This window comes from Bison bison, unplaced genomic scaffold (assembly GCF_000754665.1).
Source record: "Bison bison bison isolate TAMUID 2011002044 unplaced genomic scaffold, Bison_UMD1.0 scf7180017858048, whole genome shotgun sequence".
Taxonomy (NCBI): Eukaryota; Metazoa; Chordata; class Mammalia; order Artiodactyla; family Bovidae; genus Bison; species Bison bison.
The window spans coordinates 2,072,691-2,094,886 of NW_011488621.1; the positions used below are offsets into that span (position 1 = coordinate 2,072,691).

Here is a 22,196-nt window from a genome sequence, read left to right on the forward strand (position 1 = left end):
AGACTTGGATTTTGAGTTCAGTTCAGTCCCTCAGTCATGTGTGACTGTGACCCCATGGACTGCAGCACACCAGGCCTCCCTTCCATCACCAATTCCCAGAGTTTACTCAAACTCATGTCCATCGAGTTGATGATACCATCCAACCATCTTATCCTCTGTTGTCCCTTTCTCCTCCCATCTTTAATCTTTCCCAGCATCAGGGTCTTTTCAAATGAGTCAGTTCTTTGGATCAGGTGGCCAAAGTATTGGAGTTTCGGCTTCAGCTTTCAGCTTTAAGGGGTTTCATAATTGCTTCCTCAGCCACTTTGCTTCTTTTAACAAAGAAAAACTTAAATTTGTTATTTATAAATAAAATTTGCAATGACATTACAAGTTCAACAAGGGTTTCCCTTGTGGCTCATCTGGTAAATAATCCGCTTGCAATGCGGGAGACCTGGGTTCGATCCCTGGGTTGGGAAAATCACCTGGAGAAGGGAAAGGCTACCCACTCCAGTATTCAGGCCTAGAGAATTTCTTGAACTATATAGTCCATGGAATTGCAAAGAGTCGGACATGACTGAGTGACTTGCACTCTCACTACAAGTTCAACAACTATCTTATAACTAATTACAAATACAGAAAAGTAATTAGTAAGATTTCTGTATTCTTCACTTCTTAATGTTCTATGCCAATTTCTGTAGATATCTATGTAAGTCTCTGTTTAGTGCATTAATTTTAGCATTTTTACTATTAATAATAAGCTTTGAAATAAATTCATTACAAAGTAAGTAGCGAAAGAAACAGTTAACGGTGCTTGAAAGAACTGTAGCCTTGGTTTAGCTTTCTCAAATATTGAAAAATAATCATTGTGAAAAGAGTGAACATTCATGTAAAGTTTCATTTCTAGTTTGTTTACCTTGGGTCTGTATATTCCTACTGTGATTGAGAGAGACTATTTCAAGGTTACATAACTTTCAGAAAGTTTGAAATTAAAATGAATAAAAAGAAGTCCAAACTCAGATTTGTCTTTTTAAAAGTTAATCATTAAAAAATTAAAAAGAAAAAAATCATGTATCAGATATTTTCTGAACATTATCTTCTATTGTGTGGAAAACATTTGAATATGCATGACTTATTGAAGCCCCACTATACCTAAAACTTGAGAGTTATGAAGAAAAAAGGAGTGACCCAGAATAATTAACAAAAATTAATATTAATGAAAGAAAGGTTATGTTGATGATAAAACTGTTAATGTACTTGAAGGAATTCTATAAAGGAAGTGTACACTTTACAAGAAGATATATAGAAAAGCAAATGATGGGAGGCAAAAGCATTGCAGACAGATTCTTTACCAGATGAGCCACAAGGGAAACCCTTGTTGAACTTGTAATGTCATTGCAAATGTTATTTATAAATAACAAATTTAAGTTTTTCTTTGTTAAAAGAAGCAAAGTGGCTGAGGAAATACATTTTTTTGTGGTGAAGAGTTACTTTTTTTATTATTTTTTAATTGGAGGATAATTTCTTTACAATGCTGCATTGGTTTCTACCATACAACAATGAAAATCACTCAGAACTATATGTATATCAGTTCAGTTCAGTCGCTCAGTCATGTACGACTCTGCAACCCCATTAATTGCAGCACACCAGGCCTCCCTGTCCATCACCAACTCCTGGAGTTCACTCAAACTCACGTCCATCGAGTCAGTGATGCCATCCAGCCATCTCATCCTCTGTCATCTCCTTCTCCTCCTGCCCCGAATCCCTCTCAGCATCAGAGGACTTTTCCAATAAGTCAACTCTTCGCATGAGGTGGCCAAAGTATTGGAGTTTCAGCTTTAGCATCAGTCCTTCCAAAGAACACCCAGGACTGATCTCCTTTAGGATGGACTGGTTGGATCTCCTTGCAGTCCAAGGGACTCTCAAGAGTCTTCTCTAACACCACAGTTCAAAAGCATCAATTCTTCGGTGCTCAGCTTTCTTCACAGTCCAACTCTCACATCCATACATGACCACTGGAAAAACCATAGCCTTGATTAGACGGACCTTTGTTGGCAAAGTAATGTCTCTGCTTTTGAATATACATATATATATGTATATATATATGTGAAGTAAAGTGAAGTCGCTCAGTCGTGTCCGACTCTTTGCGACCCCATGGACTGTAGCCCACCAGGCTCCTCCCTCCACGGGATTCTCCAGGCAAGAGTACTGGAGTGGGTTGCCATTTCCTTCTCCAGGGGATCTTCCTGACCCAGGGATCGAACCTGGGTCTCCCACATTCCAGGAAGACGCTTTAACCTCTGAGCCCCTGGCAATTTGGCCATATATATATATATGTATATATACTTATACATACATATATCCTTTCCCTCTTGACTGCCATCCTACCATCCCCCCATGCTATATAGCATCTTCCCACTAGCTAGCTATTTTGCACATGGTAGTGTATATATGTCAGTGCTATTAATACTTATTTTGAACTTATATTGCACATCTTTTCAAACACTTTAACCTACTTTTAATACCAGTAAGCTGTTTCAAGCATCTGAATAACAGTACTGTGGGGAAGGTAGCCCACATTACTGCCTATATTGCAGGGAAGATATAGGTAATAAAGTCGAAGCTATGATTTTTCCAGTAGTCATGTACAGAGGTGAGAGTTGAAGCATAAAGAAGGCTGAGCACCAAAGAATTGATGCTTTTGAACTGTGGTGCTGGAGTAGACTCTCAAGAGTCCTTGGACTGCAAGGAGATCCAACCAGTCAATCCTAAAGGAAATCAGTCCTGAGTGTTCATTGGAAGGACTGATGCTGAAGCTGAAGCGCTAATACTTTGGCCACCTGATATGAAGAACTGACTCATTGGAAAAGACCCAGATGCTGGGAAAAATTAAAGGCAGGAGGAAAAGAGGGCAACACAGGATGAGATAGTTGGAGGCCATCATCGACTCAGTGGACGTGAGTTTGAGCAAACTCCAGGAGATAATGAAGGACAGGGAAGCCTGGCATGCTGCAGTCCGTGGGATCACGAGGACTGACTGAACAGAACAACACAGGGAAGAAAACTGAAAGAAAGTTGTTTATAGGAGTGTATTTTTTTACATAGAATAAGCAACTATAAGCTGAAAGCAGTTTCCTCGCATTAGTTCTCAGTTCAGCTCAGTCGCGTCCGACTCTTTGTGACCCCATGGACTGCAGCACGCCAGGCCTCCCTGTCCCTCACCAACTCCCGGGGTTTACTCAAACCCATGTCCATCGAGTCGGTGATGCCATCCAACCATCTCATCCTCTGTCGTCCCCTTTTTCTCCTGCCTTCACTCTTTCCCAGCATCAGGGTCTTTTGAGTCAGTTCTTCACATCAGGTGGCCACTAGTTCTACTTGTATCTAATTTGTTTTATTTATTTACCTTGTGGATTTTCTTCATAAATAGAATAATTGTATTTTAGTATTGACTCAATATCCATGTATTTTAAAAAGCTAGGCATTAATATTCGGAGAAGAAACAACTTTGGAGATACATGACATATGTTTTTATTTTCTGGCAGTGGAGTGAGACATAGAGCTGAATAAAATGACCCAATTATGACATGACATTCAGTTTTCATTGTAAAGCAAACCGAGATTGCGTCAGAAAACTGGGGAAACCTTGGGAACTGTTTCGGAGGGGAAGTGTAACCTTTATTTTAAGGGAGGGGGACATGAGCTGGAGGGGGAAAGCTCATATAAACATGAAAAGGTTGATGGCTTCTGTCGTGATCCCTGAGAACATTTGAACTAAAAGAAACAGCTTATCAGATTGGATAGTTTTCAGTTGTTTTTCTTGTCAACCTCTCTTCTCATTTATTTTACAGTGGATGGAATTGAGGTTCAACACTCTGGCAAAATGCCCACACTGCAAAAAAATGTAAGTTCTGTACCACTGGCAATACTACTGGGAAATATTTGAGAACAATTTAAACAGTTCAGAATTTTCACTAAAGTCAATTTCGATTTTAAGATATAGTTCAGAATGTATGCATGGTTAACATGTTTATGATTTTCAAAACTAAAAAAAAAATACATCTTTGAACTGATTAATATATTCCATTTTGCAATTAAAATGATTGGACTTAACCTGTTCTCTAAAGGTAAAGCAATTTCTAAGAAGGTGGACATTACAAAAACTAACAGTAACCTAGTAAGGATTTTCAAATGTTCTAAGTAGTTATAATTTGTTTTAAATAATCTAAAATTTATATTTTTAAAAGTGGGCTGTAATCTAGGAGAAAGCCAGATTTTGGGGAGTTAATAATCAGGTCATTGGATGGCAACATTTTTATAATTATTTATCTCTCTTAACTGTTCAATTTCTCTGTGTTCCTAAATGGTGTACCTAGGAAAAAATAACAAAAGGCAATATAAAAGTGGGAAAAAGTAGAAGGTATTTTGATCATTTTATGCCATCTGTGTTGAGAGTCCCCAAGTAACCCTAAGGGTTTTTGACATTTTAGGAGAACTAGTAGGAATTAGTATACAGTTTACTCACAGCTTTATGGTGAACGTATGCAAAGTAAGATCAGCGAAAATAAAAAGGCACTTGCGGCAACATCTGGAGGAAACCAGGAGCAAGCTTTCAAGAGTCCTCTCCCAGTGGAGTCACACAGGCTTTATTCCTCCATCAGTAAACTGTTACAAAACATGTGAAATGTTTTGGGGGACTTCCCCCTTGGCTCAGCAGTAAAGAATCTGCCTGCAATGCAGGAGATGTGGGTTGTATCCGTGGGTCAGGAAGATCCCCTGAGGAGGAAATGGTAACCCATCCAGTGTTCTTGCCTGGAAAAGTCCATGGATAGAAGAGCCTAGTGGACTGCATACAGTCTATGAAGTCTTTTAGAGTCGGGCATGCCTAAGCATACACGCACGTGAAATGTTTTTGACAAGAGAAGCTTATTGGAGACTCAGTGTCCAAGGTATAATTGGAGCTGGTCACATAGGCACCTGTTGCATACCACATACCACAATTCCGTACTCCCAGAAGGAAAGCGGGTATTCGACATAAACCATAGTTTGCTTTGCACAAGCAATTTAGGCATAGCAAACCACTCATCAGCAAGGGAATAGTTAGAACTATTTTGAAATCTAAGTTCCCAGGAGTCAGCCAGCTTGTCTAAGAATAGCAATCTTAGGCCAGCTATATTAACTGTTTTCTGCATAACATCTTTTTTGATAATAAAATTTCAATTCAAAAATTACTGTTTTCCACTTACATGTGTGGAAAGTAAGCAAAGGAAATTAAACTGGAATGTTTTGGTAATTCAATATTTAAACTGAAAAGTATGAACTCATAGTTAAATTTTTGTGATCCTTTTAATGAAGTAAATACTGTATCTATTTTGAGAATAAAGTAATTCTAAGAATGGTTTATAGGAGGAAAGAATTTAAAAATGTCTGAGAAGTAGAACATATGTAACGAGATATCTCCTTTTATTTGCGCTTGCTATGATTCCAGCTAAATATAATCCTATGAGAATAACTTTACAGCATATTTCTAGCTTCAAAGGAACAGATATTCCCTTTTTTATTTATTTCTGAAATTAATCATCTGAATGTTTAACTTAGCTGAATCTGAGACAAGTCTGCACATGGTGAAGCAAAGTGGATAACCTCAGATAAGTGCACAGAAAATGGATACTTCAGGGACATACCAAACACATGTGTGTGAATATGTGTGTGAATAATCCGTATTTCTGTATGTTACCTATATTTTCCCAAAAATGAAGACAATTAAATTGCATCCTCACCAGAAGGATTAAATTGGATTTTAAAAAATCTTTTAGAAAATAAAAGAGACTTCTTGTGATTAGCAGATTGTGTGCTAAGCATGGTGATCATTCCTTTGTATGTACATATATTATTTGTAGTCTTTACAGGTCCTGGGTAGCAGGAATTATTATCCTCATTTTATAAATGAGGAGCTGTTAGAAAGGATAATGATTTTGCTCAAGTGATTTGCTTGGTTGGTTTATTTTAGAACAATGGCAATATTTTGCTAATAAGAAAGAAGTATTGAATGTTTAGATATTCTAAAAGAAGGCTGTGTTTTAGTGTAAGAAGAATTAGTATCTCTTTCTTAAGGAACAATTTGCCTAGAAATTCACTTGAAATAAATCAGCTTAAATGTCATTCTTAGAGGAATGTGTATAGAATTGGAATCACATGCTGAACACAAGAGGACTTAGGACATTCATTACTTATTTGAGGAAAGATCATGTTATCACATGAACACTCACGGGTCGTATATAGATTTCTTTTCTCTTTGAATTTTTTTTGTTAACAAAATGATGAGTCATCTATTGAAGTTAGATTCTGAGATTTTTATTTTTTAAACTCAAATAGCAAATATCCTAAAATTATTTTTTTGTTATAGAAATTACTAAATCATTGCTATGGAACTAGCATTATTTTTCTATCTCACAAGTTGGGGGAGTACCTTCCCCCAGGGCTCCAGAGACCAAGAAACAGTTTTTAATCTCACTGTTTCTTATTCACACAATCACTGAGGCTATAACAGCTAATGGTGAGGTTTCTCTTTCGATGAGGCAACTTGTGGCTAATGCTGGACAGGGGTTGTAGTCCTAGCATTCTGAAATGACAACCTGAACCATTTTTCCATGAAAATGTTTTGATGGATTTACAATTAGTAACATGATGACTTAATCCATGATAATTATCAATGAATATCATTCCTTCTACATCACTGAGGTACTTTTGTGTGGATCTCTTTCTACCATTTTAAACAAGAGCAATTTAAAACTTCTTATTCTCATAAGCTGGGGCTTCCCTGGTGCCTCAGTGGTAAAGAACCTGCCTCCTAGTGCAGGAGACGGGTTCGATTCCTGATCAGAAATATTCCCTGGAGAAGGAAATGGCAACTCACTCCAGTATTCTTGCCTGGGAAATCCCAGGGATGAAGGAGCCTGACAGGCTACAGTCTGCAGGATTTCAAAGGGCTCAGAGATGACTTAGCAACTAAACAGCAATAAATTCTCATAAATTATCATTTTACTTTTCTGGTTAGTGCTTTCTTTTATAATTACTCATTAATTCAACAGTCCTGTGCTGGGTACTAGCTGCTCAAAATAAAGATATAATCTTGCCTTTAAGGAACTTTGTCTTATGGATATGTGGAAGAGAACAGACAATTACAATAAAGTTGTACGATAAAGTGCTTTGGAAGGTTATACCTAGCATGTTCTGCTCTGAAGAGATCCTAATCCAGACTGGAGGGAAAGGGAATATGAAAGGAAGCTTCCAGGAAAGAGGGATATTAAAGGTGACTGGTGATGCAATATACTTAAGTGAAGAAAGGGAAGAAGCTACAACCCAGAATACTCTACCCAGCAAGACTCTAGTTCAGATTTGACAGAGAAGTCAAAAGCTTTCCAGGCAAGCAGAAGTTAAGAGAATTCAGCACCACTGAACCAGCTTTACAACAAGTGCTAAAGCAGTTTTTCAAGGCAGGAAACACAAGAGAAGGGAAAGACCTATAAAAAATAAACCCAAAACAATTAAGAAAATTGTAATAGAATCATACACACTGATAACTAACTTAAATGTAAATGGATTACATGCACTAACCAAGGGCTTCCCCAGTGGCTCAGTGGAAAAGAATCCGCCTGCAATGCAGGAGCCATGGGAGTCACTGGTTCGATCCCTGGGTCGGGAAGATCCCCTGGAGGAGAACATGGCAACCCACTCCAGTATTCTTGCCTGGAGAATCTCCATGGACAGAGGAGCCTGGCGGGCTACAGTCCATAGGGTCACAAAGAGTCGGACACGACTGAAGCGACTTAGCATGCACGCACTAACCAAAAGACCTAGACTGGCTGGGTAGATGAAAACGTACATGTATGCACTTCCACTCACCACATCACTCTACTTAACCCCCCAAATCGTATATAAATATTTTTAAAATTTATTTATTTTAATTGGAGGACAATTACTTGACAACATTGTGGTGTTTTTGCCCTCCTTCATCATGAATCAGCCTCAGGTATACATGTGTCCCCCGACCCTGAACTCTGCTTGCAGCTCCCTCTCCACCCTGTCCCTCTGGGTTGCCCCAGAGCACCAGTTTTGGGTGCCCTGCTTCATGCATCGAACTTGCACTGGCCATCTGTTTTACATATGGTAATGTACATGTGTCAGTGCTATTGGGTTAATCATGTTTCCATTATGGCTTGCAACTGTAATTATCTTTTTTTGTTGTTTGGCTATTGATTGTGAAAATGGATAAATATCTTTTACTATAGTGATTGCTGCTAAGTCGCTTCAGCAACTCTGTGCAACACCATAGACGGCAGCCCACCAGGCTCCCCCATCCCTGGGATTCTCCAGGGAAGAACACTGGAGTGGGTTGCCATTTCCTTCTCCAATACATGCAAGTGAAAAGTGACAGTGAAGTCTCTCTGTCATGCCCGACTCTTAGCGACCCCATGGACTGCAGCCCACCAGGCCCCTCAGTCCATGGGATTTTCCAGGCAAGAGGACTGGAGTGGGTTGCCATTGCCTTCTCCGATAGTGATTATGTAACTATTATTCATTTTAATATGTTGAACTAAATGATGGAATTATATATCACTATATATGTATCTAATTATGCTTATAATTATATATCACAGAAAATAATAGAATTATATATCACTAACACTATCATTTAGTATAAAAATCTATAATCACTCTTTAAAATCCAGATGTACATTATAATTATCTTGGAATTTTCTGAAAAATACAAAAGCCCAGGTATTGTTACTTTTTCGAAAACTCCAGATGAGATTATAATGAGCAAACTAGCTGGCATATTGAGTGCAGCACTTTAACAGCATCATCTTTTAAGATTTGAGATAGCTCCTCTGGTATTTCATCTCCTCCACTAGCTTTGTTCATAGTGATGCTTTTGGAAGGCCTACTTGACTTCACATTCCAGGATGTCTGGCTTTGGCTGAGTGATCACACCATCATGGTTATCTGGGTCATTAAGACCTTTTTTATACAGTTCTTCTATGTATTCTTCTTAAATCTCTCTGTTTCTGTTAGGTCCATACAGTTTCTGTCTTTTATTGTGCCCTTCTTTGCATGAAATGTTCCCTTGGTATCTCTAATTTTCTTGAAGAGGTCTGTAGTCTTTCCCATTCTGTTGTTTTTTTGTTTCTTTGCATTGCTCCCTTAAGAAGGCTTTCTTATCTCTCCTTGTTCTTCTTTGGAACTCAGCATTCAGATGGGCATATCCTTCCTTTTCTCCTTCGCGTTTCGCTTCTCTTCTTTTCTCAGTTATTTGTAAGGCCTCCTCAGACAGCCGTTTTGCCTGTTGCATTTCTTTTTCCTGGGGTGGTTCTGATCACAGCCTCCTGTACCATGTTGTGAACCTCCGTCCACAGTTCTTCGGGCACTCTGTCTGTCAGAGTGAATCCCTTGAATCTGTTTGTCACTTTCACTGTATAATCATAAGGGGTTTGATTTAGGTTATACTTGAATGGCCTAGTGGTTTTCCCTACTTTCTTCACTTTGTCTGAATTTTGCAATAAGGAGTTCATGATCTGAGCCACAGTCAGCTCCTGGTCTTGTTTTTCCTGACTGTAGAGTGTCTCCACCTTTGGCTGCAAAGAATATAATATAATCAATCTGATTTCAGTACTGACACACAAATGAATATAAATAAAATAGGAAATATGAATATCAGTGGATTGTATTACTGTTAATACATTGGTTATAATACTGTATAAATGTTACCATTGGGGAAACTGGTTAGAGAACAAATGATATCTCTCTGAATTGTTTCTTTTAATGGCTTTTGAGTCGACATTTGTCTAAAACAAAAAAAATTAATTAACCCAAACAATAAGCAGGCAGGTTTTTAAAAACACAATGAAACTTCTAGAAATTAAAAGTTACAGAAGTGAAAATACGGTAGAACAAGCTAAACAGCAGATCAGATTAATTTGACAGATGAAGCTGTGGACTGGAAGACAGAATCAAGTAAATTACCTAGAATCCATTAGAGAGAAATATAAAAATAAAATTAAAAGGAATATATGTAAGAACATCTGATATATTTCTAATTTAGGAGGGAAAACTAGAGAATGGGATAGAGGTATTGTGAAGAGATAATCCCTAAGGATTTTCAGAGATATGATAGATATGCTCCCGTAGATTCAAAAAGCACAATGAAACCCAAGCAGAATAAATAAATGAGTTATAGTGAAATTGCAGACAACTAAGATAAATAGAAGATATTAAAAGCAGAGACAGAAAAGGCAGATTTTTAGCGTGAAAAAGATAGCAGTTCTGGCAGCAAGCCTCTCAATAGCAACAAGGGAAGCCAAAAAGTTTAAAAATACTTCAAAGTTCTAAGAGAAATCAACTGTCAAACTGTTGTAGACCTATCTAAACCATCACAGGCTAATGAAGTTTAAAAAAAGATATTGGCAAATGTAGAACTAACCAACTAGTCAGAACTATCTTCCCAACCCAGGGATCGAACCCAGGTCTCCCACGTTGTAGGCAGATTCCCACCAGCAGTAAAAACCAAAACAGAGTGGTTACCATTCTGAAACCCTCACTAAAGAGACTGATGAAAGATGAAGTTAGGGGAAATATCCCTGAAGAAATTTCTGCACTCCACGAGTAAAGAAAGTATGAACCAGTAAATGCTAAACATTCGTCAGAAGCACTGACTGTAAAATAGCAAACACAGCAACAATGGGACTTCCCGGAAGGTCCAGTGGTTAAGAGTCCACCTGCCGGTGCAGGGGACACAGGTTTCATCCCTGATCTGAGAACGAAGATCCCTCGTGAGTGAGTGAGTGAGTGAAGTCGCTTAGTCGTGTCGACTCTTTGCGACCCTATGGTCTGTAGCCTGCCAGGCTCCTCTGTCCATGGGATTTTCCAGGCAAGGATACTGGAGTGGGTTGCCATTTCCTTCTCCACATGCCGGGAGGCAAATAAGTCCCAGCGCTAACGGTACTGAGCCTGTGCTCTGGAGGCCGTGAGCCCCAGCGACTGAGCGCACGCCCGGCATATGCTGAAGCCCACACGCCCGAGAGACTGTCCTCCAGCACAGGGAAAGCCAGGCAGTGAGAAGTCTGCACAGCACAGCCAGAGCATAGATCCGGCTCACTGCGACTAGAGAGCCTGTGCGCAGCAGCGAAGACCTAGCCCAGCCAAAATGAATAAATTAAAAAAAAACAATAACAGGGGCTTCCCTGGTGGCTCAGTGGGAGAGAATCCATCTGTCAGTTGCAGGATACGTGGGTTCGATCCCTGGTCGGGGAGAATCCCACCTGCCCTGGAGCAACTAAGCCCATGCGCTGTAAGGACTGAGGCCCACATGCCCAGGAGCCCTGCTCTGTAACAGGCCAGGCCCCCGCAGTGAGAAGCCTGCACCCTACAACTGGAGAGTGGCCCCTGCTTGCCACAACCGGAGAAAAACCCACACAGCAACAAACACCCAGAGCAGCCTAAATAAATAAATAATAAAAGTTTTCATTTTTGTTTAATAAATTTAATTTATTAATTTAATAATTTTATTTAATAGATTTAATTTAATTCAATAAATGTAAATTATTTGTTTAATAAAAATAGATAAATAATAAAATTATGAGAAAACAATAACAGAAATACTGTTAATGCTAACAAAATTGGAGAAACAAAAATAGAATTGAACTGACACATTGAAGAACAAAAACACGTAACATGGGAGTGGAGTATTTGGAGTTAAAGCTTTCTAAGATCCTTGCATTTGTTGGAAAGATAGATTTTTCAAATGATTATAGTTTTTAAAAGGTATCCATATTAAAAATTAAGTTCCACTGCTAATTAAATAGAAATATACATCATTATGCCAGCAAATTTGGAAAACTCAGCAGTGCCCACAGGACTGGAAAAGGTCAGTTTTCATTCCAATCCCAAAGAAAGGCAATGCTAAAGAATGCTCATACTACCGCACAATTGCACTCATCTCGCATGCTAGTAAAGTAATGCTCAAAATTCTCCAAGCCAGGCTTCAGCAATACATGAACCACGAACTTCCAGATGTTCAACCTGGTTTTAGAAAAGGCAGAGGAACCAGAGATCAAATTGCCAACATCCGCTGGATCATCGAAAAGCAAGAGAGTTTCAGAAAAACATCTATTTCTGCTTTATTGACTATGCCAAAACCTTTGACTGTGTGGATCACAATAAACTGTGGAAAATTCTGAAAGAGATGGGAATACCAGACCACCTGACCTGCTTTTTGAGAAACCAGTATGCAGGTCAGGAAGCAACAGTTAGAACTGGACATGGAACAACAAACTGGTTCCAAATAGGAAAAGGAGTACGTCAAGGCTGTATATTGTCACCCTGCTTATTTAACTTATATGCAGAGTAATCATGAGAAACGCTGGGCTGGAGGAAGCACAAGCTGGAATCAAGATTGCTGGGAGAAATATCAATAACCTTAGATATGCAGATGACACCACCCTTATGGCAGAAGGTGAAGAGGAACTAAAAGCCTCTTCATGAAAGTGAAAGAGGAGAGTGAAAAATTTGGCTTAAAGCTCACCATTCAGAAAACTAAGGTCATGGCATCTGATCCCATCACTTCATAGGAAATAGATGGGGAAACAGTGTCAGACTTTATTTTTGGGGGCTTCAGAATCACTGCAGATGGTGATTGCAGCCATGAAATTAAAAGATGCTTACTCCTTGGAAGGAAAGTTATGACCAACCTAGATAGCATATTAAAAAACAGAGACATTACTTTGTCAACAAAGGTCCATCTAGTCAAGGCTATGGTTTTTCCAGTGGTCATGTGTGGATGTGAGAATTGGACTGTGAAGAAAGCTGAGCGCCGAAGAATTGATGCTTTTGAACTGTGGCGTTGGACAAGACTCTTGAGAGTCCCTTGGACTGCAAGGAGATCCACCAGTCCATCCTAAAGGAGATCAGTCCTGGGATTTCTTTGGAAGGACTGATGCTAAAGCTGAAACTCCAATACTTTGGCCACGTCATGTGAAGAGTTGACTCATTGGAAAAGACCCTGATGCTGGGAGGGATTGGGGCTAGGAGGAGAAGGGGACGACAGAGAACGAGATGGCTGGATGGCATCACTGACTCAATGGACATGAGTTTGAGTAAACTCTGGGAGTTGGTGATGGACAGTGAGGCCTGGCGTGCTGCAATTCATGGGGTCGCAAAAAGTCGGACACGGCTGAGCAACTGAACTGAACTGAACTGATACATCTTTAAAATTCAAAATAGTAGGCAGCAAATGAAATAGGAGCATCAGCTGCTGCTGCTGCTAAGTCGCTCCAGTCGTGTCCGACTCTGTGCAACCCCATAGACAGCAGCCCACCAGGCTCCCCCGTCCCTGGGATTCTCCAGGCAAGAACACTGGCATGGGTTGCCATTTCCTTCTCCAATGCATGAAATTGAAAAGTGAAAGTGAAGTCGCTCAGTCGTGTCCGACTCTTAGTGATCCCATGGACTGCAGCCCACCAGGCTCCTCCATCCACGGGATTTTCCAGGCAAGAGTACTGGAGTGGGGTGCCATTGCCTTCTCTGAAGAGCATCAGAGTCAATCCAAAAGAAATCTAGAAAAGGGGATGGGAGGGTAAATAAAACAGAGAGTAGAAAACCAAAATAAGAAGAAATAATCAACATATATTAGTTGTCAGAATATATATAAACTTAATAAAACTTGTGAGAAATTGTCAGACTAGATTTAAGTACATCTATATTCAATTTGAAGATGAAACATAAAATATGAGAACATAGAATAAAAGTAAAAGGTGAAACCGTGAAACACTAACCAAAAGGAAAGGTATACCAGGCAAACACTAACCAACAGTAAAATATCAATAGTAATACCAGGTAAAATAGCAGAGACTGCTGTTCTTTTCTTCCTTGCAGTGGAACTGTCAGTCTTAACAGCTGCTCAGCTAGAGACTCCACTTCCTAACCTCTCTTGCAGATAGATGGTTGTGACCATGTGTTTGTGTTGAGGACCATGGAATATGAACACAAGTGATGAATACATCTTCCTGGGACTCTATTTATAAAGACAAAACCTGCTTGTCCTGCTTTTTACTCCCTTCTTCCAGTTGCTTGGAGAAGGCAACTGCAACAGGATGTTTGTTACCATATTGAGTGAGGGGCAGTCATGGAACAGAACGGTTACCAGCCCTTGGGTGTACATTCACCTTTGAATTCTTATGTGCAAGACAAATAAAGCTGCTGTTTTATAGATTTCTCCGTTATAGCATTTTAGCATATACCTTAATTATCTCATATGCTTTAGGGTATTATTGTCATTATGGTCACTTCATTGGAAATTTAAATTCCAAACTTGTGTGCAACAAGTAATCTAACTTCGATACATATAAAATAAAAATGAATAATTATAAGAACTGTGCTCTTGACAATCAACATAAATGCCGTCAACTAAAAAAAAGGCACAGTGTGAGAGTTCGGAGTTAAGCTTTATCAGGGATAGATACTGCTCCAGAGAGGTAGGGAGGAAGGTCAGTATATGTGTGATTTTGGTGAAGGGGGAGTACGTGCAATCAAGCACCGATTTTTGCAGAAGATTGCTACTGGTCTTATGAAGTCATTAGTTGCTACTAGTGACTCTTACTACCGCTAGTAGACATAAGAAGAGTAGACATTAGTGCTTTTCTAGAAATGAGGAGCTGCAAGAATTGGGCTCATAAAATCTTCTCCTGAAAAGATTTATCTGAAGACGCGGTCTGCCAGATTTTCTCAGAGAACAGTCTCTCATTCCGGAACTCCACCCTGAACTCCTTTCAGGGAGTGTTGAAGGTCAGTAAGCTGCAGCAGCTCATGATTTAATCCTTGTAGAGGTAGCTGGCAAGTGCCAATTTGTAACTGGCGATGCAAAAAGCAAAATTGTAATACTTTTAGAAGAAAAGGTAGAAAAATATTTTTATGACAGAAGTAGAAAAGAATTTCCTAAAAAAGTACAAACCTTAAAGGAAAAGATTGGTAGTTTTGACTGTATTAGAAGTACTTTGTATTACATTGGTATCACTAGTAAATACTCATATCAAAATATGTTATTAAAGATGAATTTGTAAAAACAGACTATAAGAAGATACGTATGGGGACTTCCCTGGCAGTCCAGTGGCTAAGACTTTGCCTTCCAGTGCAGGGGCTGTGGCTTCAATCACAGGTCAGGGAGCTAAGACCTCACGTGCCTCGTGGCCAAAAAAACAAAACGCAAAACAGAAGCACTGTTGTAACAGATTCAATAAAAACTTTAAAAATAGTCCATATTAAAAAAATCCTTTAAAAAAAGAGATATGTGTGGTATATATAGCTGTATGGAATAGTATGCAGATTATATAAATATCATCTATGAATTATCTAAATACAGCCCAAGGCAAAGAGACAATAGATATGAACAAGCAATTAATAGAAAAAATCAGTAGTCAACCTGCATATGAGAAGATGTCCAACCTCACTACAAATTAGTTCTATATTAATACATAATAAATCCACAATGAAATACCATTCACATTCATGAAATTCTCAAACCTGAGAACATTACCAAGTGTTGAACTGTTAATGAGGATATAGGTAGAACTATGAAAGTTTTCATATAGTGTTGGTGAGATATAAATTTGGCATTTGTTAAAATTAAAGATATGTCTAACGTACAACCCAGCGATTCTATTCCTAGGTATATGTTTGATAAATTTCTGCATATTTACATAAGGAAACATTTAGAGTGTATTTGAAACAGTCTTGTTATAATAGCAAAAAAAAATTTTTTTTAAGTCCCTGACTGTCCATCAACAAGAAGAATGAGCAAGCTCTGTGTGTGTGCACGCGTGTGTGTGTGTGTGTGTGTGTGTGTGTGTGTGTGTGTGTATAATGGAAGATAGTTGTGGAAATGAATGAAGTAAATTTCTGCATGTGAATATGGAAAAGTCATGTAGAGTATCAAGGGGAAAAAAAACAAGTCACAGAAGCAAACAGTTTAATACATGTATCTGTAAAAAGTTTTAACACTTGCAAAACAATATTATGTGTTACATACAGATACCACATTTGTATTAAATGTATAAGAGATTTTATTATCCATGCAACAGGTGTTTTTGGTCATTGCCTTTCCTTGTGATAAGATGGCACTTGGGTTGTAAAGTAGCGGTAAATTATTTCTTTCCTGTGAAGATTTTCCAGAGGTAGAGACTGTTTATGTTGAGTGATGAAAAATGAGCATGGTTTTCTAAGTATTAGAAAACTAAAGTGTGTTTTTAAACACACTTTAAACACAAAAGTGTGTTCCTTTGCCTCATAGAAAAGCTGCTACAACATTCACTTAGAAACGTTTGACTTATTCTAGTAAATTCAGTTGCCTTCTAATCCTTGGTAGATTGGGCTTCCCTTGTGGCTCAGCTGGTAAAGAATCTGCCTGCAATGAGAGAGATCTGGGTTTGATCCCTGGGTTGGGAAGATCCCCTGGAGAAGGGAAAGGCTACCCACTCCAGTATTCTGGCTGGGAGAATTCCATGGACTGTATAGCCCATGGGGTCACAAAGAGTCAGACACAACTGAGCAACTTTCATTTTCACTTCCATTGTAGATTAGACTGCCAAACGCAGATACGTAGGTAAATGAGAAATGATAGCCACCTGTGAGATATAACACAGAAATAACCAAATGCACACATGGTTATTAAAAGTAGTCAAAGGTTAAATATAACATATAGGGAGTGAATCACAGATTCCCTATTAACTCCAGATAATAGGCTGTATACTACCCAATTAATAATAACCACCCCACCCCCAGATCATCCAGATGTTTCTATTTTGGTTCAAGTATGCAGGAATTTTTATGATACATATTTGCAACAATGTTCATCAATTTTAAAAAAGATTTTGGACTTAAAGGAAGTTACTTTTCTGTTATGCAAAAGTAACCTTTTTGGAATAGCACACTCCTAAATTATGCCTAGTAAGTGATGCATTTCTATATTTCATTTATTCAATAGACATTCTATGAGTAATTTACCACATGGTAGGTATAATGTTGACCCTGGCTGGACACAGACAAATCAGATAATTTTATATATATATACACACACACACACACACATATATATAGCTGTCTGCTGTCACCCTGTTTAACCTGTTCACTGAGGACAAAATGAGAATGCCAAGCTGGATGAGTTACAAGCTGGAATCAAGACAGGTGGGAGGAACACCACCAGCCTCAGATGTGAGGATGACACCACTCTAAGGGCAGAAAGCAAAGAGGAACTAAAGAGCCTCTTGATGAGGGTGAAGGAGGAGAGTGAAAGAGCCAGATTAAAACTAGATATTAAAAAAACTAAGATCATGGCATCTGGCTGCATTACTTCATGGCAAATAGAAGGGGAAAAGGTGGAAATAATAACATTTCCTCCTGTTGGGCTCTAAAATCACTGCAGATGGTGACTGCAGTCATGAAATCAGAAGACCACTGCTTCTTGGCAGGAAAGCTATGACAAACCTAGACAGTGTGCTGAAAAGCAGACATTACTCTGCCGACAAAGGTCCGTATAATCAAGGCTATAGTCTTACCGTGGCCTTGTGTCGTTGTGAGAGCTGGACCATAAAGAAGGCAGAGAGCCAAAGAACTGATGCGTTCCAACTGTGGTGCTGGAGAAAACTCTTGAGAGTCCCTTGGACAGCAAGGAGATCAAACAAGTCAATTTTAAAAGAAATCAACCCTGAATACTCATTGGAATGACTGATGCTGAAGCTGAAACTCCAGTATTTTGGTCACCTGATGCAAACAGTCAACTCATTGGAAAAGTCCCTGATGTTGGGAAAGATTGAGGGCAGAAGGAGAAGAGGGCATCAGAAGGTGAGATGGCTGGATGGCATCACTGATGCAATGGACATGAACTTGGGCAAACTTTGGGAGATGGTGAGGGACAGAGAGGCCTGGTGTGTTGCAGTCCATGGGATCCCAAAGAGTCAGACACAACAGGGCAACTGAACAACAGTAATATCATCCACTAACACAATATGTGACATATGATATGTGTTAATGTATGTTTGTTTAGGAAAGGAGAAAGTACCAGTTTGGCTTTTTGACCTTTGCTATACTTTACTATTTTGAATTTTTTTAAAAAATTAGAAGTAGAGAGATCTGAAAACTATTGAATTTAGAATTTCAGTTGAGAGATATATTTTATGAATTTCCCATAGGCTTCTTGCATATGTATTTAAGATTTTTAAAAGTTTAACCTCTTTAATTTTGTAATCCTAATTCTAACAATGCAAAAAATCAGTATTGTTAAAATGGCCATACTACCCAAAGCAATATACAGATTTAAAGAGATCCCTATCAAATTACCTATGACCTTTTTCACAGAACTAGAACAAATAATTCTTACATTCATATGGAATCATAAAGGACCCAGAATTGCCAAAGCAATCCTGAAGAAAAAGAACAAAGCTGAAGGCATAATGCTCCCAGACTTCAGACTACACTACAGAATTACAGTAACCAAAACAGCATGATATTGACACAAAAACATATATGGATCAATGAAACAGAATAGAGAGCCCCCAAACAAATCCACACACCTATGGTCAATTCATCTTCAACAAAGGAGGCAAAAATACACAATAGGGAAAAAATAGTCTCTCCAGCAAGGGGTGTTGGGAAAGTTGAACAGCTATATCTCTAATGAAATTAGAAACACTGTCATACCATGTACAAAAAAAACCTCAAAATGACTTAAAGATTTAAACATTAGACATGACACCATAAAACTCCTACAAGAGAACATGGGCAAAACATCCTCCAGTATAAATTGTACCAATATTTTCTTAGGTCAGTCTCCCAAGGCAACAGAAATAAGAGCAAAAATAAACAACGGGCCTAATGAAACTTACAGCAAAAGAACCATTAAGAAAATGAAAAGAAAAACTAGTGGCTGGGAGAAAATGACTTGCAAATGATGTGACTGACAAGAGCTAAATTTTAAAAAATGCAAAGAACTCAACAACAGCAAAAAAACCAACCCAACTGAAAAACGGGCAAAAGACCTAAATAGGCATTTTCCAAAGACAGACAAATGGCCAAAAAGCACGTTATAAGATGTTCAGCATGCCTAATTATTAGAGAAATGCAAGCAAAACTACAGTGAGGTCCCATCTCACACTGGTCAGAATAGAAATTGTTAAAAATTCTGCAAATAACAAATACTGGAGAGGAGTGGAGAAAAGGGAGCCCTCCTACACTGTTCCTGGGAGGGTAAGTTGGTGCCATAGTGGTGGGGTAGGGGAGAAACAGATTGGGAGTTTGGGGTCAGCATATGCAAACTAGATATATAGAATGGATAAGCAACAAGGCCCAGCTATGTATCACAGGGAACTATATTCAATATCCTGTGATAAACCATAATGGAAAAGAATGTAAAGAAGAACTTATATATATATATGTACATATATATATATGTACATATATATATATATATATATAATTGAGTCACTTTGCTGGATAGCAGAAATTAAAAAAAAAAAAACATTGTAAATCACCTCTACTTCCATTTTTTAAAAAGCAGAATGATTTTAGATGTTGCTTGTGAAAGTAACTCAGTCATGTCCGACTCTTTGTGACCCCATGAACTATACAGTCCATGAAATTCTCCAGCCAGAATACTGGAGTGGGTAGCTGTTCCCTTCTCCAGGGGATCTTGCCAACCCAGGGATCGAACCCAGGTCTCCCACATTGCAGGTGGATTCTTTACCAGCTGAGCCACCAAGGAAGCTTGGCCGGCATTATTTACAAGAAGGAAAATGCTAAGTGTCCAATAGTAGGGAATTCATTAAGTTATCTTATATTCATCTTTCAGAGTTCTAGTTTGAGAATACCTAATGATGTAAGAAAATGCTTATGCTAAACTGGTAAGTTAGAAAAGATGGCTGTAGAAAAATAGGCAAAATGTTCAGTAGTATTCATGGTAGTGAAATTATAGGTAATTTTCCTTTTTATTCTTTATTCTTATTTTCTACACTAAGCATATGCCAACAGTTATAAATGTAAGAGAATCAAATGCTATTTTTGAGATAGCACCTATTTTCCGTTCTGAAATAGAGTTTTTTGGAAATAAAATTTTATTTTGGAAAATCATTGTTGACTATTGTGGGTTTTTGTGGATATTGTCAATGACCAAGACTTGTATTTTGTTTAAAACTACAACGAGTCACACACACACTCACTAATTATGATTTAGATAGCTCATTAAAAATATCATTCTTTTTTACCATTTTTGTTCTGATTGCGCTGGGTCTTCGTTGTGGCCTGCAAGCTCTTTGTTGTGGTGCGCAGGCTTTCTCCAGTTGCAGGGAGAAGGCTTCTCTTGTTGCAGTTTGCGGGCTTCTCTAGTTCTGGCTCGAGGGCTTAATTGCCCTGTGGTATGTGGGTTCTTAGTTCCCTGACCAGGGATTGAACCCATGTCCCCCGCATTGAAAGGTGAATTCTAAACCACCGGACCACCAAGGAAGTCCCCCAAAATATCATTCTTATTATGCACGTTCTTGTCTCTCAAGTTGAAGAAATAAATGGAAGTATATGTGTTACTGAAGCTGTGAATTAGTACTCACAATGATGATATGGAGAACCTTCATGTAAATACTTAATATTCTGTTTTGTTCTCCTGAATTTACAGTTCTTCAGTGGGTAGTGCACTGCCTCGAAGGCGCTGCTGTGTATATATTACCATTGGAATGATGTGCATTTTCATTGGAATTGGATTAACTGTGAGTATTACTCTATTCATTGTTAGAATTCTTTCCTCTTAACTTGATCAGTAGTAAATGGTGAGGTTTGGAACAACTTCCATTGAGCCCTAAAGAACCTGCCTCCCTAATGTACCAGGCCAGAAGCTTCTAAAAAATTTTGAGCAATCTGAAGGCAATCCATGGGCTTGTTCTCAGCAGAGTTTGCCCATCCGGGTGAAGTCATGTCTTGGGATCCCTCTGAAGGTTCTTGATATGGGAACTTTTATCATCCATTTAACAAAAAGTCCATTTGTTTTATTTAGTGCCAGCACCAGTTTTGCCATGGCCAGAGCTGAAGCAATACTCATTCAGCTACGATGGTCTAAAAAAATTCTTTTTATTCAAGTCAAACAAAGATTTATTATCAACATGGGGATGGCATCAAGGATATAGATTAAATTCCTTTATAAATGTTTTAATGGAATTTTTGTTCATTTAATAAAATCTATAATTAACATAACCTGCTATGTCATTTTATGAAATTTCGCTCTGTCAGTGTTAGTCAGCAAATGCAGCAATTCATGTTTTGTCATCTCGGGAATATGTTTCATAAAAATCACCAAAAAAGCCAACACAAATTCTGAGTTTGTAACCTCTTATTTTTATATTGCTTTTTATTTTAGGTTGGCACCCAAGATTTTGCAAGACGATTTCATGCAACCTATGTTTCTTGGGCAATTGCTTATCTCTTAGGTTTGGTCTGCCTTATCCGAGCTTGTTACTGGGGAGCCATAAGAGTGAGTTATCCAGAACACAGTTTTGCATAAGCTTATTTACGACTTTGTGATGCAGTTGAGGGTATCTAGCAGTTCTTGATAAGCTACTCTGGACATCTTTAAATCATTTACCTAATGGATTTCATTTTCATTTATGTATGAAGTTTTAAGACTGGGAGCCTTAGATGAACAAACGTTTATTGTACTACATTATAAGCAAATAGTTTGTTTTGCTGCTAAGTTTTCAAGCTCCAAATAATAAAGCTTGGTCTTCATGTTCTTTTACATCTCTTAAAGGTATTTTTGATTTGTTCCCAATCATTACACTTAACACCACACTTTCATTATTTTTAAATCAATTATTCTATTACTTGCTGGTCTGTGAGTATTCTCAAGGAGTGTTTATAAATATTGCTGTAATAGCTTCACATTTATACTCACTTTTTAATTAAGCTATCACACTTGCTTGCTTTAAAGCTAAGCAATATGCATTTTGCTTGAACTGCTTATAGTGACTTTAACCTAAGATCATAGTGACATTGTTCAGGAAAAAAAAAATGTTTAGTGTACCTTCAAAGACTTGACATTCTTGTCAGATAAAGACCATTTCTAGATACTGTATGCTTGTTTTATGTTGTTTGTAGAAATAAATAATATTTTGATAGTAATTTAATATATAAGA

The 22,196-nt window shown here is 38.3% G+C and overlaps 1 protein-coding gene across 1 annotated transcript in view; it reads left to right on the forward strand.

The window, feature by feature from the left end:
- The window catches only part of TMEM55A (transmembrane protein 55A), a 68,732-nt gene extending 46,536 nt beyond the window's left edge, over nt 1–22,196 (forward strand). The window contains exons 5-7 of the mRNA XM_010862044.1: nt 3,831–3,883; nt 20,687–20,777; nt 21,422–22,196. Of these exons, the coding sequence (XP_010860346.1) occupies nt 3,831–3,883; nt 20,687–20,777; nt 21,422–21,565 (288 nt within the window). The 3' untranslated portion in view covers nt 21,566–22,196. The remainder of the gene's footprint in view (nt 1–3,830; nt 3,884–20,686; nt 20,778–21,421) is intronic.